Here is a 26,488-nt window from a genome sequence, read left to right as displayed (position 1 = left end):
AGGAATGCAGTCTTGATCCCAAGGTGCAAGCCAGAATTCCTGGTCTCCTGATTGGCTGGCACCACTTCGCAGGGGTGCTAATGTAATAAATATACCCCTTTTCACATTTACTTATCATGGATTTTGTTTAATTAGTGTAAGTCTGCTTCCAAAGTGGCATCTGGAAGGGACACAATGCATCATGCCACTGCCGGAGCCTCCCGCTGCAGGTAACCGAGGATATTGGCCATAATGATGCGACACACGGAGGACTATTTCCAACTGCCTTTATTCCTTTACATCTAAACTCATACTGCTGTTTCCTCCACCTTCAAGGCAACCGCTCCATGGGCGGTGTCAGGAGTACCATGCTCGCCCCCAGTGAGGCTCACCACACTGGGTGTTGCCAGGAGACACTCTTGCTGCTCGCCACAGGCCCTGCGGCGCACTCCCTCCAAAGTCATGGATCAGCGCTCATTCGCTTCTCCAGCAGATTCAGGTGTACACGCGGTGCAAGTCACCTCATTGCCAAATGTAGCTTCCTGCTGCAGGCTACCAAGGACGTCAACCATAAGTGATGATGCCACGCAAAAAAGGACTATTTTCAACTCCCTTTATTCGTTTACATCTAAACCCATAATGCCATTGGGCCTCATTACACGGTAGGCGGTGAGCCATGGCGCTATTAGCGGCATGGCTCATGCCGGTAAAATACCGGCACCGCCTTGGTGGAAAGGGGATTTACCGCCCCATTCCAAGGTTGGAGGGGCGGTAAATCCCCCTTCCACCATTGCCCTTCCCCATTCCCATTTCTGCCCCATAGGGCTCTATGGGAATGGGGAAGGCGCTAATTACAGCACCGCAATTTTGCGGTGCCGTAATTAGCTCCGAGGTCCCTTTGCGGGTTGGATTTTAACGCCTGCAAAAAGCAGGCGTTAAATCCCCCAACCCGCAAAGGGACCTCGTAGTAAGGCGGTAAGGATTTACCGTTACCGGTATTTTACCGGTACCGGTAAATCCTTACCGCCATCCGTGTAATGAGGCCCATTGTCCTTCCTCCCTGCTCCCATGTCATTTCCCCTCCCTTTAGGTTTTCTTTTTCTCCAGCTACATGGACAACACATCTAACCCAGGCAACTGATACAATATTACAACTTCCTACTTTTTTAACCTCCCCTACACTATTCCATTTCCTCAATCAGTCTCATTGGTTTGTATCATACACGTGCCGGACGTGGCCTCTCCTCTTGAGCTGGATTTATCTGACCCATGTTCTGATCGGCATTAGATAATTCACAGTCACGCTGGTACGAGAATACTGAATCCCACTCATCTCCACCTTCTCTCCTGTGGTCCTCCCGGGGAACGCATACAGATGTTCCCACCTTTGTCTTAAAGTGTGATACATTTCATGTGATTGTTCTCCCTTCACTTCTTGCCAGCATTATTTATACCTCTTTCTTGCTTACTGTCAAAGATTCTTGATGCAATTGAGTCATGTCCTTGCACCTTTGCGCTTTCCTTACTAAGACCTGGTGTCTGGTGCAGACTCTTGACTCTTCCACTCTCCTGCTGTAGACAGCATATACTTTCATTTTGTTTTTTGCATGCATGTCCTGTTAACGCATGCCTTGATTCTCTGGATAACAATCACCCTCCTCGAGTATGTGTGGCATTCGGGTCCTGATGAGATATCTAAACATTTCCTTTGATGGACAGCTGCCTGTAGAACAGTGCGGTGTGTTTCTGTAGTTCCTCCGTAACTGCTATAACACTTGCTCCAATGGTCAATTTGGCAATTTTGATATTTGGAGTGACTATTTGATATTAACTGCAGAGGTCCACTGTGATGGAATCCCATGTACTCTGCGAAGTTCCCGAAATCTTGTCCAACGAACTATTCTCCGATTTTGCAGTTCGCAGAAAGCCACAGGCCGTGAAGATCCTGTTGAGTGCTGGAATGGAGGCAACCGTCAAAGCCACTATCTGCACTTTGGGGAACCTTTAATATTCATCCACTACCACAAGGACTTAGACACTGTCATGTGTCAGCCCAAAGAAGTATATTGCTACTGCATCCCATACAGAGTAAGTGATCGGCGACATACACAGCAGCTCAGTCTTCATGACCGGTGCCATCACACGACAGGTATGACCGTTTTTTGCAACTTCTGCCACTTGCACATCTAATCATGGGAACCAAACCTTCTGGCACAGCAACTGCTTTCTTGACACCACCCCTCTGTGCCCGTCGTGGGCCAAGTCAATCACCTGTTGCCTTTAGAGATGAGGAATGACTATCTTGCTGCTTTTTTGTATTATGTGGTCTTCATCTGGGAGAGTTAATCTTTCACCAACAGCAAGCTTGCAACTTCATCCTCAATCTCCAGTACTTCACTACTCGCCATTTGCTTGCCGTGTTTACATTTCCCTTGAGCCATGCACCATCAGATGATAAAGAATGCAATGTCCTGTTTCGATGCCTGTTGTAGTATGGCCAGTTCCAAGTAGGTGGGCTTGGCCTGATGTATGATGTAGTTGATATATCGGTCAGCGATGGATGCCCTCATGCTTGATGAGCCTGTTGGGTGTCTGGACAGGAAGTCTGCAGGGCTATCCTTCAGGCCTGGTCTGTGAACAATGTTGAAGTTATAATCTTGTATCCACAATCCCTATCAGGCAATGCAGGGTGGCATTCAGGCTTCAGGACTACCGTAGATAGTCGGCAGTGCCTGATGATGTGCACATACTGTAAACGACTTCCCATAGAGAAACAAATGGAAATATTTAGATGCCCATATCGCCACCAGACCCTCCTTCTATGCCTGCAAATAAGCCCCCTCAGTGGTGGAAAGGCTCCTACTCATGTAGAAAACAATACATTCGTATTGCAGAACCTTACAACTAAATTGGGCTAGGATAGCTCCTAAACCCACAGGCTTGCGTCAACCATTAGCTCTGTGCAGGTGTGCGAATTGAAATATGCCATATCTTCAGCCAAAGCATCGTTCCGGCAGATGGCCTCAAATACATTCTGACACTCAGTGGTCAACACAAACTCAGCCTCAAGAACTCTCAAGAGCTCCTTTAGAGGTGCACTGATTGTTGCAAAGTCTTGTATATATCTGGTGCAGTAGCTTGCAAGCCCCAGAAAAGACTGCAGATGTGGTCTGTGGGCGTTGTGCATCATTTAAAGCTGTCACCTTCTTTGGATCTGGCCTCATCCCCGCATCAGAAAAGATGTGACCAAAAGACATAAGCGTCTTCTTCCCAAATGTATAACCTTATCCCAAATGTACAACCTATAACCAAATGTGTAGCCTAAGTCTACCTTGCCCTCCAAAATTGGAGGGCAAGGTAGTTTTAGGGTACACATTTGGAAGACATGCTTAAAATAACTAATGAATCATAGACCTGGGATATTTAGCTTGTGTGACATGGCCCATGGCTGAGCACATATGGGCACATATGGAAATTCGTACCCACATCGAAAAAGCATGATTTGATGGTGCTGTGGATTTCACGCGATGCATGGATGCCTGTTCGGTGAGGCTAGGTTGAATTTTCAGTTTACCCATCGATTCCATCTGCGCTTCAATTGCTAGGTCCGTTCTTGTCATTGTTAGTATTTCTTCTAGGGTGCAGGGATTTGGCAGAGGTCTCTTCTGGAATGCAGGGGATTCACATCCAGTGATAATTTGGAAACTTTTTGGGATGCACGTACAGCCTCCCAGCCAGGCAAAAAGGTTTAGGCGGAGAAAAACCTATTAGTAAGTGCCAAAGTGTGAGTAGGTTGCGTTTCACGCAGCTGGATGCGCATGTATCTATTGTAGGTAGCTTTGAGACATATTAGAAACACCATATAGGAGTATGGAATGGAGCCAGAGACGTATTGTGGGCAATATGAGGTCTGTGGGGTAAGGTAGCAGGAGTCCTGCCATGTTTGATTTTAGGCCACGTTGCACAATGCGTTTAATATGAAGCTGCATTTCTCTTCAGGCAATTCTGAAATCAGCCCCCATCTTTCTTTCCACAGAGAAGTTATGCAGCCAAGGTCATAGGCAGCTGCACTGTGTTGTATCAGTTAATTGAGGTATTTTTCAGAGTTCGGAGGATCTGGGAAGGGAATGTTCGGTCTACGGAGGATGGGTCGGGATGTAGGAGTAGGGAGTAGGGGAGTAGGGCATAACGTTGTGTTATGGCAAGAGGCCTAGTGAAGATTTCAAGCACTATTGCTCTTGTTCGAAGAGCTTCATCTTATTTGAACTGCAAACTGCTGCTCTCTCAGAACAAATACATATGAGAAATTCATATTTGAGAGTGCTGCCCTGATCACGTCATTCAGAGGCACCTGGGTTCCCAGAGAGATAAGGGGGTGAAGATGTGCTAGGGATGTACCATGTGCAAGGTCAGGGAGCTATTTGTGCATGCCACGGTATCTGGTATAACGAGGAGACCATTGTATTATCAAATCAAGCTTGGCCTCGCTGTTCACACTCTGATCAGGTTCTGACGGAGGGTCGCACATCACATAATGGTGAAGAGTGGTTTATTATTAGAGACATGTGTTATTGTCCTGGTAAGGCCTTTTATTTCGGAAACTGTAACAACACAATTGATTGTCTTTTCATCTTATTGTTTTCTTTTTAACTTTAGGGTATTGTTGAAGTTCATCTTTGTCAATAGCTATCTTGCCTCTCTTCAGAGGAATCTTTTCATAACCAAAGATTCATTATGAATGGTTCATTGTAATTACATGATTAATGCCAGGTTAAGTCACATTTAATATGTTCTGGTTGTGAAAATATCCAAAGAACCACTTCTTAGTTTACAGTACTAGCCGCTGTTTAGCTTTCTGCATGTTAAATAATGTGAGTAGTTATAGATGTTTGCTTTCTGTCCATCATGTTAAAACCTGAACTTTATCAAACCATTAGGCATGGCAATGCAGATTAAATATATGTCCAGTTTTAATATTACCTTCAAGTCTAGGTCAATGTGCTCTGTAGTCACTTGCGGGGGCATCAAGAGACTGTAGTCGACGTCAGCCAATGCACCAATCCGAGCATGAGCTGCAGGGTTAAAAAAGAGAGCAATGAAATATAGCAATACATGGGCAGAACTGGGTCATGATCACCTTATCTCCTTTTATCCATTACTCCCATTGGCAATGGAAGCACTAGGCTAGTTGCTAGCCTTAGTCTACCAGGTGAGCACATACAGTTTTACATATTTAACTGGTAAGCAAACAGTTTTACCATAACTAAGGATATGGTATTAAGGATCAGAAACATCAATTTCTCAAATACCTAGTACATCAGATGAACGGGTGAGATGTCCTTAAAGGTCACATTTCTAGACGTCTTTACAAGATATATGGATTATTTTCTTAAAAACAAAATGTACATGCTGTCTGTTGGAACCCACTCCTGTTGCGGAATGTGCCTGCCCATTGTGTCTGCATCATTGTCACTGTAGGGATACATCCCTTTCACAGTCCTTTGGACACATTTTCATATTTTGTGGTGGCTGGTTTTGTGCGGTTTTAACATTGACCCAATTCCGTGTTCTTCAGTATTATCTTTCAGTGTGGTCCTGACACAAGCTGAACCAGGGGAGATGGTTGCATGAATATTAGTGAATAGATACACCGTTAACTTGTCCCTGGAGTAGTGCCTTGTTCCTGAGGGACACAGGATTGCTGTGTTGGAACCTGTGTCACCGGCAATAGCAATGGGTTTATATGGTCACATAACCTGTGAGTAACCTGTGTATCTCGAAGCGTCTAGTGAGTACCAGTGACTAATGACAACATCCAAATAACTCCTTTGTGTGAGGTAGGAGAGTAATTTCTGCTTTGAATGTATGTGTCATGATTGTCTAATTAGCAAGTTGCCCTGAAGGAGATCTGTCCCAGCTAAATGTTAAGTGCATCCTCTATGTGAAGTAGAGGAAACCGGCTCTCCCAAGAAACCAATAACATAACACCTAACCATTTATAATTGAATGAACCCAGTAAGGTGTGTTCTTCTACCCCAAAAAAGGTACATGCATTGCGTTGTGTTGTGCAGTGTGTGAATGACCCATCACAGGACCAGCCACTGTGAGATTTTTGTTAACTCTTACTTGTATGTTTTGGGTGCTTTTTGTGTTAGCAATGTGGACAGTGGAAGACATTTTTTACAGTTGCAATTACTATAACAATCATGCATTTTTGAATGCACTTATTTTCTATACATTTCTCTTTCCAATGTGTCTTTACCTACATTGTGTTCCCATTTTGAACGTTTGGTGGCAATGTCCCCTTCCATATTGAATAGTGATGAGCGTGTTTGACTAAGAGGTTTGAGATATTATTCCCTAGAAATCTAGTGTATCCATGATTTTGGGAGGAAATGTCTTTGCACCTACCTTTATTTTATAACAACAGTCTGGCTTTCTGAGTTATTGGGATTACAGGAAGGAAATGAGGAAGTGTGGATAGGGCAGACGAATGAATTGTCAGTAAAAGGCCCATGGTGGAGGCTGGGTGAGCAGACTGAAGTGACCCTGGGGGCTGAGTGTCATCAACGTCTCCATGACGTATGGCCTGGAGAAGGTACATGGGGCATAGCCGGGTTCCCCAGTTCAACACCAGCCATGGCTTCTTAGTAGCTCCCCGATAGTGATAAGACAGCAGGTGAATGTAATTCTGAAAAGTAAGTGCTATCAGGACTATTAAACAGAGTTTGAGAGCTGGAAGATACAGGCAAAGGAGGAAATGAGGACCGCAGACCAACCTGCCAATCTCAATATATATGATTGCTCTGTCACTATGTGGGCAATGGTGATGATAAGGTTGAATGTTCAGCCACACTGAGAAAACCTGCTGCTGGTAAACATGACACCCCTCTTGTGTGTACCAAAGGGTCAATTTGCTTTCCCTACACGAGAAGTACCACACCATGTCACCAGAGATAACATTTCTAGTATCTGTCAGCAACATTGTGGCATATGTACTTCTGCCCAGATGAGACTCTCACCACTACCGCAGGTGGATGCGGAACTCAAGGTGCTCAAACAACACAATGGTTTGAAAATGGCCTCTTGGTTAAATGGCCCCATTTAACAGGGCCTAGAAAGCAGGTGTTCTTAAGCAGCCACAATAGTAAAGGAAGCCCTTGCTTATCTGTTAACAGTGTCTCAGAGCTGCAAGATCTACAACACTGCAGTGACAGAAAGCATGTGGAAAGGAAATCCAGGATGGGACACCACTTGAAATAACGAGGGTCCACCGAGAGGCTGGAGAAATGGTGGTCCCACTTTCCTGGCTTTCCTAGCATGCTGATTCAGCTGAGATCACTTAATTGAATTTATTCTAGGTCAGAAGTCCAGTAAAGTGAATGGCATTACTTCTCAAAATAATATTCTCTAAGTCAAGTATTCTGTCCATAGGATAAGAATTACCATGGAAAAATATAAGAGCCATATTGAACATTGTTGTGTAGTGCTTTGATGGATAAATGGTTTGCGTAGGTCAAAAAGAATGCAGTGAGATGAGAATGTTGATCCTTGAGTGTTGGAATGTTTGTGTGCAGAGGTTCCAGCCCAGGAAGTTGGAGAGATGTACGCCTGGGTGGTGGGGGCCAAAGGGTACCTTTCAGCAACTAAATACAACTTCATGTAACTTAATGTAAAGGAATAAAGGAGCCTACAAGTACCTCACCGGAAGTGTCTGCAGAGCTGCTTTGTATCAAAAATAAAAAGAGAGACAGTAATCAAGGAATTTTAGCACACTCATCACGGCAGTTGCATCAAAGGATCAATGATGTTTTGGGGTAAAAGTAGCTAAGAGCACCCTACTTTGTTTTTATCTATCGACTGGCACGATGGCAAAGCCATGGCATGATTGTTTGGCTCCCCTTTACAGTGGGACAGATGTAACTATCAGACAGAGCCAGGCTGTGAATTGGGGACCTCTGGGGGAGGAATGGGGTGATGTGGGGATGGTGGTACTCATGATGCAAGTCATGAGGCTAGTGATTCAGAAAGTATTGAACTGAATCTGGAAGTATCTGAGTTTTGGAAAACAGCTGATAGTTCCAAGCTTAAACAAGGGCGAGAGAGCAAATCCAGAATGTTACAGCCCAATCTCTTTGCTAGAATCTTATGCCAAGGTATTAAGCAAAGGTATTCAGGCAAAACTGTAGGATAGGGCATTTAAGAAAAACAACATTTCTCTATCATAGCAGGGCTTCTGAAAGCAAAAGCACCGTAGAGCAATGCCTCACCCATCACTCAGCAATGGTTGAAAGTGTTTTTTGGTCGATTAGGAAAGCAGTGTATTGAATTTGCCGACCAAAGCACTGCATATGACCTTGCGTCAAGAAAGAAAATGTGGCACATTTTGATCAATTTAGGAATTCCAGCTGCTCTCATCAATTAAACTCTTGACATGGGGTTTCGCCCATTGTGCCCCTGCGGAATAGCAGCACATGAGATACCATTTCATGGCAACATTCGCCTTATATAAGTGAACTAGCATTGGCCTGAAAAAGCCTAGCAGAATGTAGGGCTTTGAACCAAGCAGGCAAGTAATGTGATATAGGCTTAAAGGGCAGTGCACTATGACATATTCAGTAAAAGCAACGTAGTGCTTCTTACAGCAGAGGATACTCAAAGTGCTAGAGGCCCGTATTAGCCTCAACTTGCAAAGCAGCCACTTAGCAAGAAGTGTATTTTTAAATGTGACTATTTATTACAGCAAAGCACTTAGCAGCTTTAAATAAAAGCTTGTTCATTTATACATGCATGCATGCAGACATGTTCACAAATGTAGATACAAGCAGGTCCGTGCAAGAAGCACATATGTTTAAATCACTGCACTGGCAGGCCATGCTTTCAGAATCAATGTTTTCTCCATATTAACAGCAGACTGCCGAGAAGAGCCAGAGCACAGATTAACACGCAAGAGGCCTTGACTTAGGTCCTACACGGATAAAAAGGCCCGACACTTCAGAGCAAGATGCTTCTCGAGCGACTTGCGAAGGAACTGATAATGTTTCCACATTCTGAAACTGACACTTTTAGAGCACTTTGCAAAGCTAAGAACTAATCAATTAACGACATTTTACCTACGTCACATATGCGGGGGTAGAAACTAACGTCCATGTTACTCAGTTTAGAATTAGAAGCAGGGGTCCGCCTACCAGATGGCATCTAATGTTGACGGTACCAGGGTAGCCTAAGCCCCCTTAGCGGCTAGCTGGCTGACTTACTGAGATGACGTTGTTCTGAGATCCTGTCAGAGGGAGAGAGCAGTGGTTGCATGTTTTAACATACATCCTTAACTGCTGTGGGTCTGCTTGAATTGAATAATGATGCTCATCATTTGGTCTTTTCTAATACATAAATATTGGTCTTTTCTTCTTGATTCTTTGATGCAGTGAATTGTGCGTTACAATGTATATGAAGATACATACTTTTGCAATGACTGATTTTTTTAGCTATGTTTGTGCTCAGTGTGTTGATTCGTTTTTAATACCATAGTGTAGGTTATTAAAGTTTCCATATGATATTGATTTAGTAGCAGCGTGTTTTAAGTTTGGACAGGCATTGTGTCTTTGTCAAAAAAGATTGCGATTTAAACCCCATGTGGGGTTGGAAAGGGCTATGTGAATAGGGCCGATGGTTGTGAATTGTTCCTATTACTTAAAAGAGACTTGTTATTCGCCATACAAAGGTGTTTTAATTCTATGTGAACTTGAGAGTTCGAATATTGTGTTTTTTGTGGAGAGATTGTATGAGGGATGTTTAGAAGTATAAATAAACCATTCCTTTTTGCAATGACGTTGGTACAGCGAGATGCTATATGACTAGATAAGACTGTGTTACGCAATGCATATTGTGTCTCTCTCCATTTCTGTCCCTCCACCATCAACTGTTGTGTGCAGTGGGTGCAACATCATCGACAAGTTGCAGAGCTTGTGGTTACATAGGTAGGTTGTTGGTAGGTTGTTAAGAGAGCGCTGTCATAAACTGAAAGGTTTGTTAATAGCACTGTAACTATGACAAATGAGGTGGGGAGGGGATACACTTCTAAACCCACGTCAATACATTCTAATTGCAGTGAGAGCACAATCAGTACAGTACCACGACAAGAGAAGACATTCTCTAAGTTTTAAATCAGTATCTGATACCTTCACTGTCACAAACCAGAGCGCTAGAACTTACACTCCAGTTGAGTTCAGAGCTTAAGCTGGTTGGGGGGATCCCTACATGGGTCTTGGGACAATTTGGTGACCCAGATGGGACTTGAGGCCTCTCCCTGACTTCTCTTTTTTATTTAGTTTTCTTTTTTTTTTCATTTTTATCTTTTATTTTCTGATAGAAATAATGCTGTCAGTTATTCTCCACATTTATCGGGTACCGATGGTGACTTGCCACACACTGATCAGGTTATCTGTGTATCCAGCAAACAAAGTCTGCCCATCAGCAGACCAGGCTAATGAGGTGCAATGAGGAGGCTCAGCTTTGCTGCTATTGCTAATCACTTCTTGCTTCAGCTCATCAACAATAATCTTGCCTTCTAAATCCCAAATTGTGATGCTGAGGCCAGTAGCTGCACACAACCAGTAGTGGTTAGGACTGAAGCATAGTGCATTGATGGTGTCCCACTGTCCAGCAGGTACAGGTGTTTATCCTCATTAAGATCCCACAGAATAGCCGGTGCGTCCTTGCCAGCAGAAGCACAGAGTGAGCCATCAGGAGATACTGTGACCATGTTCAAGAAGCCAGTGTGGCCACTGTGGTTGGCAGTTGGCCAAGTTCCACACCTTCACCATCTTGTCCCAGCCACAGGATACAATGATGGGGTTACTGCTGTTCGGCGATAAGCCAACGTAGGCAACCCACTTCGAGTGAGACTCTTCCTGCACTGTGTACTTGCAGACTCCTGGGGAGTTCCACAGCTTGAACATTTTGTCGTGAGAGACAGACACAATCTGGTGATTATCAGCCGAGAACGCAACACTCAAAACATCTTTACTGTGGCCCACGAACCGGTGGGTGGTGGTGCCTATGGTAAGATCCCACAGCCTCAGGGTGCCATCCCAGGACTCGGAGAGAGCAAACTGTCCATCTGAAGAAATGACCACATCACTCACAAAGTGCGAGTGCCCCCACAGGGCCCGCTGCAGAATGCAATAGTTAGTTTCATCTCAGGCCAGCTTCCACATAATGACACTCTTGTCGCGGCTGGAGCTCAGGATCATATCGGGGAACTGTGGGATGGTGGCAATCTGCGTCACCCATCCATTGTGGCCCTTGAGGGTGCCCCAAAGGGTCATCTGTTCAGACATGGCGGTAACAGGTCAGGGGGAGCAGTGCGCACGGAGGATGGAACTCCATCCTTCTCCCTGACTTCTCATTAAGTCACAGCAGATAACTGTACCTTGCCGTGCCAAGCAAGAGTGGGTGAGCAGAGCTGGGGTTTGTTATTACGTCTTTTTCATTGTTCAGGGGAAGAGTGCAATGGTTTGACATTTTTAGGAGGGCCTTTCACATCGTTAAAAATACATTTAGAAGGTAAGGAGACAAAAGAGAGGTTACTTATCTCTGCTAGGGAAAAGCACAGTAGGACAATAAATCTCCAGTAACATAAACATCATGTAACACATAGGTGTGCTGTGAGAGAAAGAGACCCTAGCACCTTTAAATCAGTGTACAGGAATAAACACCTGTTTAACCTGTACAACATGAGTGCTTCAGTAAAGTGCACAGATGCAGGCATGACTTCTGATGGTGCGACGGAAGGAGTTTATGACATTATGGGCCTGCTTCACAGAACATTTTCCAATGGGATTGTGCCATTATAAAACACTTCTGTGAATCAGGCCCTATAACTGGTAGTGGGACCTGATCATCACTTCCAGATGACAGGTACGTATCTTTATTATGTGCTGCCCAGGTAAATGCCTTGTTGTGTGCACATAACATGTACAGGGCCAAGCAGGACTTTATCATTAAGGCACAACAGCCGAGAATACAGATTTAGTTACCTACAGAAATTCTTTATGCATATATAAAGATGCCCTCCGTGAAAATGAAAGGTACCTTTAGATGTTTGGTTCGCAGATCACAGCAAGCAGAGTTTACTTCCATGCCTAACTCTGAGCCAGTACTGTGACTGTCCAGAGAATGATATATACTTTGGTTTCCAAATGGTGTGCATTTTCCTCTGGACAATGCAAACCATGGGGAATTAATTCAAGGTACGTGGACCTATAGAACAAAATGCTGAGGTTTCACCCTGTTAGAGAATTAACTGTCTCAATAGATGCGAGAGAACTTTCCCCTTAAATATCAATACAACACACTACACAGGTGGACACTGAAGCCGTAAACAAGAAAGTGCCTCTTCTGAATCAGACTGAGGCAAGATTAAAACCTCCCCTGTAAGAAGTAATAGGCTAGCTTAGAAAGCATCTTCCTCTCGTAGCTCGGGGTAACACATTACACATGCAATAATAGTGTGCAGTGCATAGTGATGTAGCATTTAAAGCAAGTGTAACTAAATAAAGGAGAAACATGATGTGTGTGCTTTTGGCTTAAGCTCCCATGCAAGTAGCAGTAACCACATATTCAACTGCCCTTAGACATGCAACATGTGCACATGCGAGTGAAAGAATACAAGCAACTCTCCTTTTAACGCAAGCAGCTGTAATTAAATATAAGACTCCCCTATATACTCTTAGAATAAAAGGTGCTCTCCTTTTAATGTATATCAGTAGGGTGTGGGCCATCCTTTGTAACATGCCCCTGCATGCACTTGCAATCAAGCCTAGCGTGTTAGAGCCATGCTCCATATCTGTGTGCAAGCAGCAGTTTTGAAACTTGTTGGGGTAACTCAGAATTTCACCAATCATGGTTGATGAAATTAGTACCCCTCTGTTGGAAAGTGCAATCACTTGTACTTCTGCGCTTTGAAGACAATAAGGTCCAGTGCTACATTAGTAATGATGCAGGCACTGGCTCCCTGAATTGAGTTTAAGACACTCTGTATTGTGCATCAGGCGCTCTATGGATTGGGGGCAGAATACCTTCAGTCCAAGTTTGTTCACTACTGCCCTCCCGCTCGTTGCGCTCGGTATCGGCGGGCTATATTGGAGGTCAGGCTTTTCCGGTGGCCGCTGCCTGAATGTGGAAAGATCTTCCGCTATCGGTTAAGGCCTTATCAAATCACTGGGCCTTTATAAGGTCCCTAAAGAATCTTTTATTCAAACAAGCGGTGGCAGATAGTTTGTGGTCCTCTTTCTCTCTGCCTTAGCGCCAAGATACCTCTGGTGATCGTGCACTGTAAAAGTTCAAATAACATAACTCGCTGCAAACTTCACTGGTAGGTCTGTCAAAAAACACCTTTAAAAATCAAGAAGCTCAGCTTCCATAAAAAAATGGAATTTTAGAGCTTTCTTAAACATGTGCAGCACACTTTAAATGATGTTTAGACAGGTGCTGAGAAGGCACATGAGTCATACCATGAGAACAGATTTAGTATTGAAGCCTATAAAGTAGGCCTCCACAATGTGTGTTATTTGTAAGCACCAGGCCCAATCACTTGAATTAAACAGCGAGGAACTGCAGCATTGATAAGTCATCTAATTAGGGTTGTTCGCTAACAAGAGAAATTAGCACTTTTTAAAATAAAGCTAAAATGCATGACAGCTGATAAACATTGAGAAAACTAATATGTTTTTTAAAACACAGAGATCCATCTGTAGGATGCATAGTGAAAAGGGACAGGCCAAGGCAACAGTAGCATGAACGCGCCTCTGAAGTTGAGAGACACATTCTAGAGGCAAGGTCACAAAAAGCTGCCGACCAAACTATTCTCTGCAGGCATAAATACAAGAAAGGATCAGGAGACAAGGTCGGTGGACACAGCTAAATTCATCCAAAGCAAAAACCATTCATTATCATGGAACACGGTGAGAGGACACCCTGTTTTTTTTTCAAGTGCTGGCTTTACCCTCCGCTCCCCCCATCACCACATAGCTCAGGCAATTGCGAGTTTGAGTGTAGGTAGCTGAGAAACACAGAATGCAAGCAGACACTTAGTTTGTCAAATACACAACCCAGGGCACTGTTGATTGAAATTTGTTGCAAAACATGTAATCTCAGACATGCTATTCTAATGATAATGTAAGGCTCTTATCCTGCACCCTCAAACTGAAACTATGGTCTGAGCCATAGACCTTGAATCTAGACCCTAGAGCTGGAACCCAGGTTATAATTGTAATTGGTTATTTATAACGTGTTTTATTTATTTATTTATTTTTAGTTGTATTTTAGTCCATAAAGAAGTTTTACAAGACTACATACAAATATATATTTACAATCATTAGCAACAAAAAGAGCAATAAAATTAATCATATATAAATATACAAATAACGTGCTAAATACCCACAGGTTTCTAAGCGAAGGCCCGTGAATCATCGTCTGGCTTACAAGGTGAGCATTTTGCCCCTGAGCTGTCTTCCCAAGACACGGTTATGGGTACAATCTAGAACATTCTTGCATTGAGTCTAGCACATACACCCTATAGTGTTAAAATGGGCCAACACTGCACAGTACTGCTTAGTACATTAAAAATGGCAATTTGCATGAGCAGAACAGCGCTTTAAGCAAAAGCCTTTAAATACAGAAAAGTTACACCCAAGCAAGCAAGACTCTTGACTGTAAACTCCTGCACATAGCACAGCCATATCAAATGTATCAAATTATGAAGCATAGCATGACGTGACAATGCAGAGCAAAGCAATGCTGAGCAGATATTCATGTGCAAATATTTTTCATGCACAGTACAAGTCTGCATTCAAAGATGCAGTGCAAGTGGGCATCTTAAAGATGTGCCCTATTTAGAAGCAACTCTACAATTCCACCTAAAAAGTATATACTACTGAGCATGCTAAAATGACCTAATAGACCCCATAGAGAAAAATGAACTACATACAGCCTGTTAACTAGACATTTGCCACCATGCACACAGCATAAGGCAAACAAATACTAAAAATGCTTATTACAATAAATCAGGCAGTTGAGAACTAGCCACAGACAGCACTTAAATTCTCTAACAAAGTAGACTCCTACAAATAGTATAAGGCGGTCTATGCATACTCACCCAAAGCAAGCAATTGCAAAAGACACACCCTTGGGTGAGGACTGTACCGAAGCAGAATGCGCTACATGCTACATGCAATATGCACAAAGAGAAGTTACATAAAGGAGAGGCAAAATAACGGGTGTGATATGTGGAGAACATAGCTCCTAGAAGCTCCTAGGTTAATGTGTTGCTAGCAAGGCACTATTTGTAATTCCTAGAGATGTGTCACACCCTGATAGTATTGAAAGCAAGTGCATTTGTTGATGTGCATTTATATTGAAGTACCTGAGAAGGGAGTCTAGGATTGGCAATTCAATAAGGGACCATACCATGATGATTGATAAAGGCAGGTATGTGCTTTTCTGTTGCAAAAAGGTTGCATGGGCATCTAGACACATCTTTCCAGGATTCATGCATCTGCATGTTGACAATTTAGCGAGCAGGGCTGGCATGAATCCTGATCTGTTTGACATACCTGTGGTCTCTCAGTATAGAGGCACAGATTAGAAAAACGTGTGTTCTAACTTTAAAATGTTCCTTTACGTGTGTAGGGACACAAGACCAGAGCACATTTTCATTCAAGTGTGTACAAGACACTGTCACATATAACACTAAAAATACAAATTGACAGCACAAAGTGCAATGTGCAAAACAATTTTGAAATTGGCTTTTCAAACATGTACAAGCAAGACCAAACATGTACAAATCAGCCAGCCACATTGGGCATGTATATCTAGACAGACAGCCATGACCCTTGCAAACAAACATGACAATTGTATAGCTCTTGGAACCACGTTCGTGGAACCATACATTGGAGGTGCTATATAACATTTTTATTCAACTTTCCAGAAACAAAGGAATTCCTTTGGCTTCATTGAGGGGACTATTTAACATGATATTGTTATATATATGCTTAGGAGGGTACAAACAAGCACATCTCTAAATTAATAGAGTAAACAATTACATGCGTAATTTATCATATGCTTATACCACACAGACAGGTGTGAAGTTACGTCTTTGTAAATACACTGCAAAACTATGCAGGTGCATCCCATGTTACATGCCCCAATGCTCAAACATGCATAATACACTGTCATTTGAATAACTGGGAAATGCAAAGTGTAAGTAACCCTGCACATATTGACTGTACCATTTTAAACAAAAGGTCTTACAGCTCCTCTATTTCAATTGATATTCCCTAAGGAGAAACTATAATACATGCATATTGAATTTACAAAATGAACATCCATTTAAAATGTGCATTTAGCAATGATTGCATTTTTGTCAATTTGCTCCTTCTCTGAGTTCGAGGCAAGGGGAGACTGATATCACTGAAAACCATATAATCTGTTGTGCAGACCATATTTCCTGCAGCGCAGATCCTAGCCATTCTCACAGCCTTCCAAAATAAAAGACAAAGTAAGTATGGGAACATACAAAGAAAGAGGAGGTAAGGATACAGACCTGTTTTGGCCTTGTTTGTGTCTGGACAAAGCTAAGGGTAGGGGTGCACTCCTTAAAGTTTGACTAAAAATTGAAAACAACTTAAACAAATATCCTAAGAGCCTTATCAAATTCCAGGTGCTCCCTAGTGAGTCTGTGCTACCAGACCGTAGAAAATGTGCAAAAGAAGATGCCCTGAAATGACAGGGTATAACTAGGGGCACACACAAAGAACTAACTAGTTCAGTATTTTAATTAAACAGAGTAGGTCATAAACAAACATTCGAAGCAAATACTTTTCAATTGTTCAATACTTAATGAATAATCAAGCATATGTGTCACTTCCAGGTAAGTGTCGATCTTTTTTTCAAGAGTCTTTTAATTTCACCAAATAATATATACATGAACATTTCATTCATTAAGTATTGACCAATTGCAAAGTATTTGCTTCGAATGTTTGTTTATGACCTACTCTGTTTAATTAAAATATTGAACTAGTTAGTTCTTTGTGTGTGCCCCTAGTTATACCCTGTCATTTCAGGGCATCTTCTTTTGCACTTGTTTGTGTCTGGCTCAGTATATATTTTGTTGTCTATAAGCATGAATGTTATTAGCCATAAAAGGGGACAATCCCTATATGATAGGTAGATTATTGAAAAAGCTATGCTGTCAGCCAAATCCCCCATTCGATGTTAAGGGCTGTGGGGGTGTCCACCCATCCGTGTTCATTATATTGTGAGCGGGGGCTGTGGGGGTGTCCCCTGCAACCAATACCAAAAAGCAAGAAAAAAAAAAAAGGAAAGGAAAGGGCCCTGCGGCGCCGGTTCCCGATCACGGAAGTGAAAGGGAATAGACGTTGCAGGAACACAGCGAGTTGGTGGCACACAGCGAAGTGTGCCACTGCAAGGTAAGTGTGGTGGTGTGGGGATGGGGGTGTATGTGTGTGGGTGCGGGAACCAAGTCGGAAATTTTCAGGGGAGTAAAGACTGAAGGTTATTTCGGAAAAATAATCTTTGATCTTTTCTCCCTCGAACATTTTGCTCACAGGCTTCCTAGCCCGATCCTAGTTTGTGGCAGCACTGTGTATACGTGTGTAATAGGAAAGGCCTATCCACATATAAAACCAAGCTAGGAACAAACTGCCATGTGTAAACAGAGTCACCAATACAAATACAGCAGCAGACAAGTGAAACATCTTCAACTGCAGTGCTAGTAGTTTAGAATGACATAGAAGATGCCGACTTGCTCTTGGAGCAAGCACCCCGGCATGTTTAGAAACAGCTCCAGCAAATACAGTAGACACATAAGAATGGTGTAGCAATCAAAGCAGGAAACCAATGTTCTGCAAAGATGTGCCAGTAAAACATGTCACAAGTAATTACTTTCATAAAAGCTACATCCACTATCCACATACTCTGACCCACCTGTCATTCCATTGTTGGGAAAAGCAAGACGGTGCAGTTCAGCAGACTCCTTGACGACTGCACCTGACAGCCCTGCACAAGCATTCCCAGATCCAGATCAGATGAGTGATGAGAAAGCGTCTGCAGCTTCAGACTGAGCAATGTGCCTACTATCTAATGACATCATGGCAAAGCAAGCATCACCATTGGTAGCTACAAGGTACCATCGTTGCCACAACTGCGAGAAGAACCGTGCAGTTTGTGCCTGTTTCCCAGTTGCAGCTTTTGTGATTTGGACCTTGGGCTTGCATTCGCAGCTGTCAAGTGACATCACGAGTGCAGTCTCTTCGACACTGCAGACACAATATTTGTATGATTTGAGCCTTGCAAGGGCAAAAGGTATCTTTTGATTTGGTGCAGCCAAGGAAGAATGTTCAAAGAAGTTATTCTGTACCACGCCATTACCAAATCACCATGCAAACAACACATCATGGAAGTGCTGCCATGCAGACCTGGGTGGAGACATCATCAATGGCGTAGATATCCAACATACCATGGCATTGCAACATGGTAGAGTAGGAGATCGTTTTGTAGGTTCTATGCTTTGCGACAAGTGCCCTTATAGAGAAATGTTGCTGTCAGGCCTTCCTATTGTATCCAGGAAATACTGGACGCAGTGTAGAAATGTGTGGAGAGACAAGTTAGATCTTCATACCCAAATGCCCCATGTTAAGAGGCTATATGCCATTCGAATGAGACAAGATGTTTTAGAACCTCAAAGAGAAATGGCAGTAGACAGCCTGAAAATGAACTAATTGATCAGAGTATATGTAGTGAAAATCAAAATATGTTAGAAATGTGTGCACGAGAACAAGAGCCTAAAGTACACGTAGAATTTGACCTTTTTGCTGAAATAGGTACTAATCTGATACTGAGCTGCTACATCTAGCACTACCAATATTGATCAGGATGTCAATGTTGTTGATCTGAATGCAATCTCAAGTATTTTAGATGCAACCTCCTCAGAGTCCCGGGGAGAGATGATGTTCCCAGTGTAAGTATGCAGGTACAACGCCCTAAACGTGGAGGGAAGTACAAGATGCAGAAATTCTATTAGCATGAAGAATTGGTCATTTTTAGTGTCTGTGTTTCTGTGTTTTGTCACAGCATTTCAGGCCATTTTCGAGTTGGATCTAGTTTTGCCACATTTCTGAAAGCACTAGGCTAGCGAGTACTTAGTGGAATCATGGGCAGCAAAAGATATTGTTACTGGTTTTCATTAGCAGAATAGCCCCTTACCACATTAGCGAGAGTCCTGCCATCTTGAAGTAGGCCCTGTTAGATGCATAGATTTCTGTAATTCAGAGGACTACGTCTCAGTTCTGAGCCTCTGGCCTTCCATTTAATTAAACTCCTATTCCTGCTGCCATCAGCCAGTGTTCAGCATGCCAAGGTCCTTGGAAAAACTATGAGGTGCAGCACACATATAAGTTATTGTTGCAGTGCCTAGCGGTTCTCTGTCAGGATTCCTGGATTAACTATAGTTCATAGTTTACCTAGTGTTAGGTATTATGAGTTTGTAGTACTATAGTGTTGTGAAAAGAAAATTTCTCTTATTTCACAATTTCCATTTCATAAAGTAGAAGTTAGCCCAAGGCAAGATGGCAGAGACAATTGAAGGGTCAGGAGTGAGGTAGGCAGTTTTGGAACCTTGCCAAGGTTCTAAACTGCCTTTCATCAGAAGAACCTCAAAATGCAGCCGAAAAACCATCAAGCTCCAGTTTTAGAGGACTTTCACAGACAATAAAATAGAGAAGATGGCAATGAGGGACATGATCCAGAGTACCGTTGGTATTGTTTGAAGCTGAGACTGTTTTAGACTGCTTGAGACTGTTTGAGTACCAGAGAAACAATTTATAATGAAAGCAAGATCGAGTAAGTTTATTTAAAAAGGACCAGGAATGCTAAATGTCCTTTTGAAGTTACAAGAGCTAAGTGTTAGAGGAGTGCTTCACGTTACTTATGTTATTTAGAAGCCTCCACCTCAGCGGCGGCACATTGAATTGCTAGTCACTCACCTTCAGCCCGTATCTGCGCGCCGAGCCTCTCAGACATACAGGCCGATTCATGGAAATAATGTGCGCGGAAAATCCGGCGCACGCGTGCGAAAACGTGCGATTCGCAGTGGCACAGAAAAAATCGCAGAAAATCGCACAGAAAACAGCGCACATCCATTCATGGAAGCACGGGCACGCGCGAAATGTGGGATGTGCGCTGAGAAAGTGCGTGGCGCACGCTGGTGCACGCTGGCGCACAGGTCAACGAACGCCATGCGTTAAAGCCACAGCGAATTCGCACATAGAGCGGCGCACAGAACAAAAGTAGGCGTAACACGGGGCGTCACACGCAGAATGGGGAACAACTCGTGAAAATGTGGGCGTCACAGGGGAGGTCCAGGAGGCAAGTGCGCGGAACGCCCAGACGCTCGCCTACAACAGGCAATCATGGAATCGAATCGGGTAAAACAGCGCACGGCCAAAGACGCGCACAGGCCCATACCCGTACGCCACAGAAAGCAGGCGGTAGCGTCCCAATACATGTGCGCCAAAATGTGCGTTTACCGTATACACAGCTCAGCGATTGTGCCTGGGGGAGCGTGTGCATGCATTTCAGGGGTGCGCGCGAAGTCATACACGCGTTTTGGCTGGGTGCGTGTATATCAGGGGTGCGCGAGAAGTTTCACACGCATTTTGGCTGGGTGCGTGTATATCAGGGGTGCGCGAGAAGTTTCACACGCGTTTTGGCTGGGTGCGTGTATATCAGGGGTGCGCGAGAAGTTTCACACGCGTTTTGGCTGGGTGCGTGTATATCAGGGGTGCGCGAGAAGTTTCACACGCGTTTTGGCTGGGTGCGTGCATATCAGGGGTGCGCAAGAAGTATCACACGCGATGGGGCCTGGGGGAGCGGGGTGCGTGTATTCCAGGGCCCTGTGGGTGGTTTCACACACGATCGGGCCTGGGGGAGCGGGGTCCGTGTATTTCAGGGGCCTGCGGGTGTTTCTACACGCGATGGGGCCTTGGGGAGCGGGGTGCGTGTATTTCAGGGGCGTGTGGGTGGTTTCACACACGATGGGGCCTGGGGGAGCGGGGTGCGTGTATTTCAGGGGTGCGCGCGAAGTCATACACGCGTTTTGGCTGGGTGCGTATATATCAGGGGTGCGCGAGAAGTTTCACACGCGTTTTGGCTGGGTGCGTGTATATCAGGGGTGCGCGAGAAGTTTCACACGCGTTTTGGCTGGGTGCGTGTATATCAGGGGTGCGCGAGAAGTTTCACACGCGTTTTGGCTGGGTGCGTGTATATCAGGGGTGCGCGAGAAGTTTCACACGCGTTTTGGCTGGGTGCGTGCATATCAGGGGTGCGCAAGAAGTATCACACGCGATGGGGCCTGGGGGAGCGGGGTGCGTGTATTTCAGGGGCCTGCGGGTGTTTCTACACGCGATGGGGCCTTGGGGAGCGGGGTGCGTGTATTTCAGGGGCCTGCGGGTGGTTTCACACGCGATGGGGCCTGGGGGAGCGGGGTGCGTGTATTTCAGGGGCCTGCGGGTGGTTTCACACGCGATGGGGCCTGGGGGAGCGGGGTGCGTGTATTTCAGGGGCCTGCGGGTGGTTACACACGCGATGGGGCCTGGGGGAGCGGGGTGCGTGTATTTCAGGGGCCTGCGGGTGTTTCTACACGCGATGGGGCCTTGGGGAGCGGGGTGCGTGTATTTCAGGGGCCTGCGGGTGTTACTACACGCGATCGGGCCTGGGGGGGAGCGGGGTACCACTCACTGTCTGCCTTGCATGTAGAAGAACGCGTAGCCAACACCCGCTGCGAAGTAATAGCGAGTGAACCCCAACGGATGGAAAACACACGCACCGCACGAAAAGCACGTACAGAGAAGCCCTGCCAGGGCAACGCCCATGCGCGAAACTGCACAGACGCGCTTACGCTGTAAGGGCCTTTGGTCCAATGAAATCGCGTACGCGTGCTGACGCGCTTACGCGCCAGGGCCCTTTCCTCGAATTTCACGCTGACGTGCAGGATTTTCACGTGCCAAATCACTCTGTATCAAGCTGGCCACGCGAAAACACACGGAAGACCACGCTCCTGCCCAGAAGGCTGAATCACTGCCCCCGAGTGCCCCGAGCAGCCTCCCACGTGCCATCTGCTGCTGCCTGCCTGCCTGCCTGCCTGCCTGCTGCCACCGTGCCCTGCCATTTGGTGCCTGCACATCAGCCATCTGCAGGGGTCCAGTTGCTGTGTCCACCCCTGCTGGAACAGAAGACTCCCGACTCAGATAACATCGCTCCACAACCCAGCCCCAGGACCCAGTTGCCCACCCACTCCTGCCCCTGGGGTTGCCATGTCGGGCACATCAACATCTGACACCAGTGGCAACCCCCGGCAAGAGGGGCAGAGGGGCACCAGCTTCACTGCCACCGAAGTTGGTGTCCTGGTGGAGCAAGTCCTGGGGCAGTATGATGCCCTCTTCGGATCGTCCCGCGCCAACAGGGAAGGACGGGAGAGGATCTGGGCCGACTGTGTGGTTGCCATCAACGCGGAGGGGGTGGCAACCCGCACCATCCAGAAGGTCAAGAAGCCCTGGGAGGACTTGAGGTCCAGGACCCTCATCAAGGCCCGGCGCCTCGTGGAGGGGGGGCCGGGGCCGCATGAGTTCCATCCAGATGGGGGTCCTGGAACGCGTACACCCAGCGCTCCACACCCAGGTCCTTGAGAGGGAGACCCGTCTGGAGTTGAGCGGTAAGTGGCCAAGCATTGCTGTGTGAGACAGGGCATGTTGCAGTGTGCTGGTTGCCTGATACTTGCCTGCATGTGTGACATAGGCCATGTACGCATGTATGTGTGCAGGGACATCATGGTAATGCATGTGCGACCAGTAATGTGTGAACCGCACGGTTGTTGCATGTGTCCAAATGCGACATGGGGAGCCCTGTGCAGATTGCACACATGAGAGCATGGCAGTCTCTGTTCCTGGACATGGGTGGGGGTGAGGGATGGGTGCTGATGCCAGGTACATATATGGTATCCATGTCTGTGTGCCTGACCTGCGTATCTATGACTTGTGAATGCCATGGATGCATGACACATGTGCGTGACAATTTACAGATTCACTGATGCAGCCTAGTCATCCTTGTATGCACTGTGATTGGGGTGTACGGGGCCAGATGGATGTGACTGAGGTGAAGTGTGTGCATGTGATAGGCATGACCCATGATGCATGTGAGTACCATTACATTGTCTGATTCGAGAGTCCATTGGACATGTATGGAAATGTCCATGGCATGCACCATGCCTGTCACTGTGTGTGTTTTGCCTGGACTGACACATGCGTTGTGGAGGGACATGATGGAAGTGTACTTTGACAGTGGTACTCATCTGCTATTGCTTCCTGTCTAGGGGACCATTGTACAGTACCCTGATGCTTGTGTTTCATGTCTCCCTCTACGCAGCGGCTAGTGAAGAAGAGGGCGGAGACGGCGCTGTGGAGCAAGGCGGCGGGGATGCCCCCATGGCTGCAGCAGAAGGGGTGGGTGAGCCCCCACAGGGGCCTGCTACGGCGGTAGACGGCGAGGAGCCATCCAGGTTGGTGGTTTCCACAGAGGAGGAGGAGGCCGCCACTGAGGCGCACATGGGGCCTGGTGGGGGCATCCCTGCTGGTGCAAGTGGTGCAGTCCAGGGGCAGGGGCAGGAGGCAGCACAGGTCACCGTGGAGGGGCCTGTGCATGTCGCTGTCCCTGAACCTGTGGGTGCACCACCTTGCACCAGCAGGGATGCCCCGTCCCAGGCCCGTCCGCAGGTAGAGGGGATGTCCATGTCATCTGACTCCCCTCCACCTGCGGACGAGGGGACCCCTGGCCGTGTGGAGAAGGTCCTGATTGGGGTCGCGATGCGCACGGCTGTGATTCATGATGCCGTGCGTGCTTCCCAGGAGGAGCACGCACGTCATCACGAAGAGCACCGTGCCGACGTGGCCCAATTGGGATCGGCCATGTTCGGGGGTTTCCTGCATGTGTCGGCCAATCTGGCGGCCCTCTCCTCCTCTGTGGAGACTATACGCCAGTCGTTCTCCTTGCCGTCTTCCGGCCCAGATGCCACCAGGGCCCCCTGTGGACCTGCTCTGACCAATGCAGCCAGCTCGGTGGGGATCCCATCCCTGCCACAGTCGGGAGTCAGAGGTCCAGCAGGGGTGGACACCACAGCAACTGGACCCCAGCAGATGGAGGATGTGATGGCATCATCGGGCAGGGCACGTGCACGACGGCGTCGGTGGTTTCCATCAGCCTGGATACCGTCGTGCTGGCACAGGCAGTTGCGTCGGAGGCAGCAGCAGGCTCAATGTGGGAGGCATCATGGCTTGGGGCCATCAACATCAGGGGTGCAGGCATCGGCCGGAGGGCAGGAGAACCCTGGAATGGGAGTGGCTTCCGTGTGGGAGCGGTTGTGCCAGCGGATAGGTGCGGAGCGGCAGCGGGCAGAGGAGGAACGGCTCGCGATGGTCAGGGCGGAGGACTCCATGCGGAGGGCGCTGAGGCGGGCTGAGTGCCTCGAGGGTCTTCGCAGGGAGTTTGAGCTTGACACTGCGTTATCCCTGCGGGACCTCTGGGCCAGGGAACATGCCCGCCTCCAAGCCATTGACCAGGAGTTCGATGATGCCCTGGCCCATGACAACAACCAGTGAGCCGTCCGAATAGCCCGCTGCCTTTGTATATAGTTGTATAGTTAGGGTTAGGTTTCCTTTGTTTTTTTGATTTTTTTTTGGTTGCGATTGGACAATGCACCACTTTTTTGTATATAGTTCAGTTTTTAGTTAGTAGTCATAGTTAGGTTTGATTTGGTTGGGATCATGGACCCGGGGTGATCTTCTTCATGGTTCTTCATTGGCTTTTTCTAATTTTTCTGATTATTTTCTTGGACATTCATCTTGTTTTGTTTGATTTGCTTTGTGTTGTTTCTTATTTCATTTCCATTCTACTTGCTGTTCAATACATATTTTTTTTCATTCTTCAATGTGTCGTATCATCTCATTGCTTTCAGGCATGTCATGTTGGGTGTTTTGTCATTCACTTGCAGCCATTGTGTGTGACAGACATGTGTTCATTTGCATTATTTAAATTGGGGGTGTAACATGTAATTGCCTTTGATATGTGGGTGGGTGTGATAGTTGGTTGGGCCTTTTGGCAGGGGTGGATGGGCATTACGGACATGATTGGGGATTGTTGGGACACAGGTGCAGGGGGGCATGGATTGGACATGGGTGGGGCCTGCTGGCAGGTGCCCCACAGTGCTGGGGGGTGGGAGGGGTGGGAGACATGGGTGGGGGCCTGGTGGAGGCTGCCCCTGGTGACTGGGGGGGTGGGGGTGCTGGGAGACATGGGTGGGGGCCTGGTGGAGGCTGCCCCTGGTGACTGGGGGGGTGGGGGTGCTGGGAGACATGGGTGGGGGCCTGGTGGAGGCTGCCCCTGGTGACTGGGGGGGTGGGGGTGCTGGGAGACATGGGTGGGGGCCTGGTGGAGGCTGCCCCTGGTGACTGGGGGGGTGGGGGTGCTGGGAGACATGGGTGGGGGCCTGGTGGAGGCTGCCCCTGGTGACTGGGGGGGTGGGGGTGCTGGTAGACATGGGTGGGGGCCTGGTGGAGGCTGCCCCTGGTGACTGGGGGGTGGGGGTGCTGGGAGACATGGGTGGGGGCCTGGTGGAGGCTGCCCCTGGTGACTGGGGGGGTGGGGGTGCTGGGATACATGGGTGGGGGCCTGGTGGAGGCTGCCCCTGGTGACTGGGGGAGTGGGGGTGCTGGGAGACATGGGTGGGGGCCTGGTGGAGGCTGCCCCTGGTGACTGGGGGGGTGGGGGTGCTGGGAGACATGAGTTGGTGATTATTTGTGCAAGGAGACATGTGCCTTTGCTGGGGGGCATGCCCATGTTGGGTGGGCTGCCTGCGGGACATGACCAGGGATGCAGGGTAGTCCCCTGTGGTGTGGGCTGCCTGCAGGGGCCGTGGAGGGTGTACAGGGAACACCTGGGAGGACCCACACTGGCAAATCACATGTAGGACTCCCCGGCACCCCTGCAATACACGTACCCTGCTGAAATCGCGTGTAAAACTTTCTGCGCACCCCTGGTATACACGCACACGCTCCCCCAGGCCAGATCGCGTGTAGAACCACCCGCGAGCCCCTGAAATACACACACGCAGCCCAATCGCATGTGGATCTTCCCGCGCACCCCTGAAATACACGCACGCAGCTCAATCGCGTGTGGATCTTCCCGCGCACCCCTGAAATACACGCACGCAGCCCAATCGCGTGTGGATCTTCCCGCGCACCCCTGAAATACACGCACGCAGCCCAATCGCGTGTGAAACCACCCGCGAGCCCCTGAAATACACGCGCCCAGGCCAATCGCGTGTGGATCTTCCCGCGCACCCCTGAAATACACGCACGCAGCCCAATCGCGTGTGGATCTT

The 26,488-nt window shown here is 47.0% G+C and overlaps 1 protein-coding gene and 1 pseudogene across 1 annotated transcript in view; both read right to left on the bottom strand.

The window, feature by feature from the left end:
- LOC138579692 (bactericidal permeability-increasing protein-like) overlaps window positions 1-26,488 on the bottom strand; it is a 462,445-nt gene that overhangs the window by 159,600 nt on the left and 276,357 nt on the right. Inside the window, exon 8 of the mRNA XM_069649930.1 lies at window positions 4,960-5,051. Coding sequence (XP_069506031.1) covers window positions 4,960-5,051 — 92 coding nt within the window. The remainder of the gene's footprint in view (window positions 1-4,959; window positions 5,052-26,488) is intronic.
- On the bottom strand, window positions 10,367-11,335 carry LOC138579691 (small ribosomal subunit protein RACK1-like; annotated as a pseudogene).

Source organism: Ambystoma mexicanum, chromosome 3p (assembly GCF_040938575.1).
Source record: "Ambystoma mexicanum isolate Mex_15411 chromosome 3p, UKY_AmexF1_1, whole genome shotgun sequence".
Taxonomy (NCBI): Eukaryota; Metazoa; Chordata; class Amphibia; order Caudata; family Ambystomatidae; genus Ambystoma; species Ambystoma mexicanum.
Note: the sequence above shows the minus strand (reverse complement) of the source record. Positions and strands in the feature narration are given on the sequence as shown.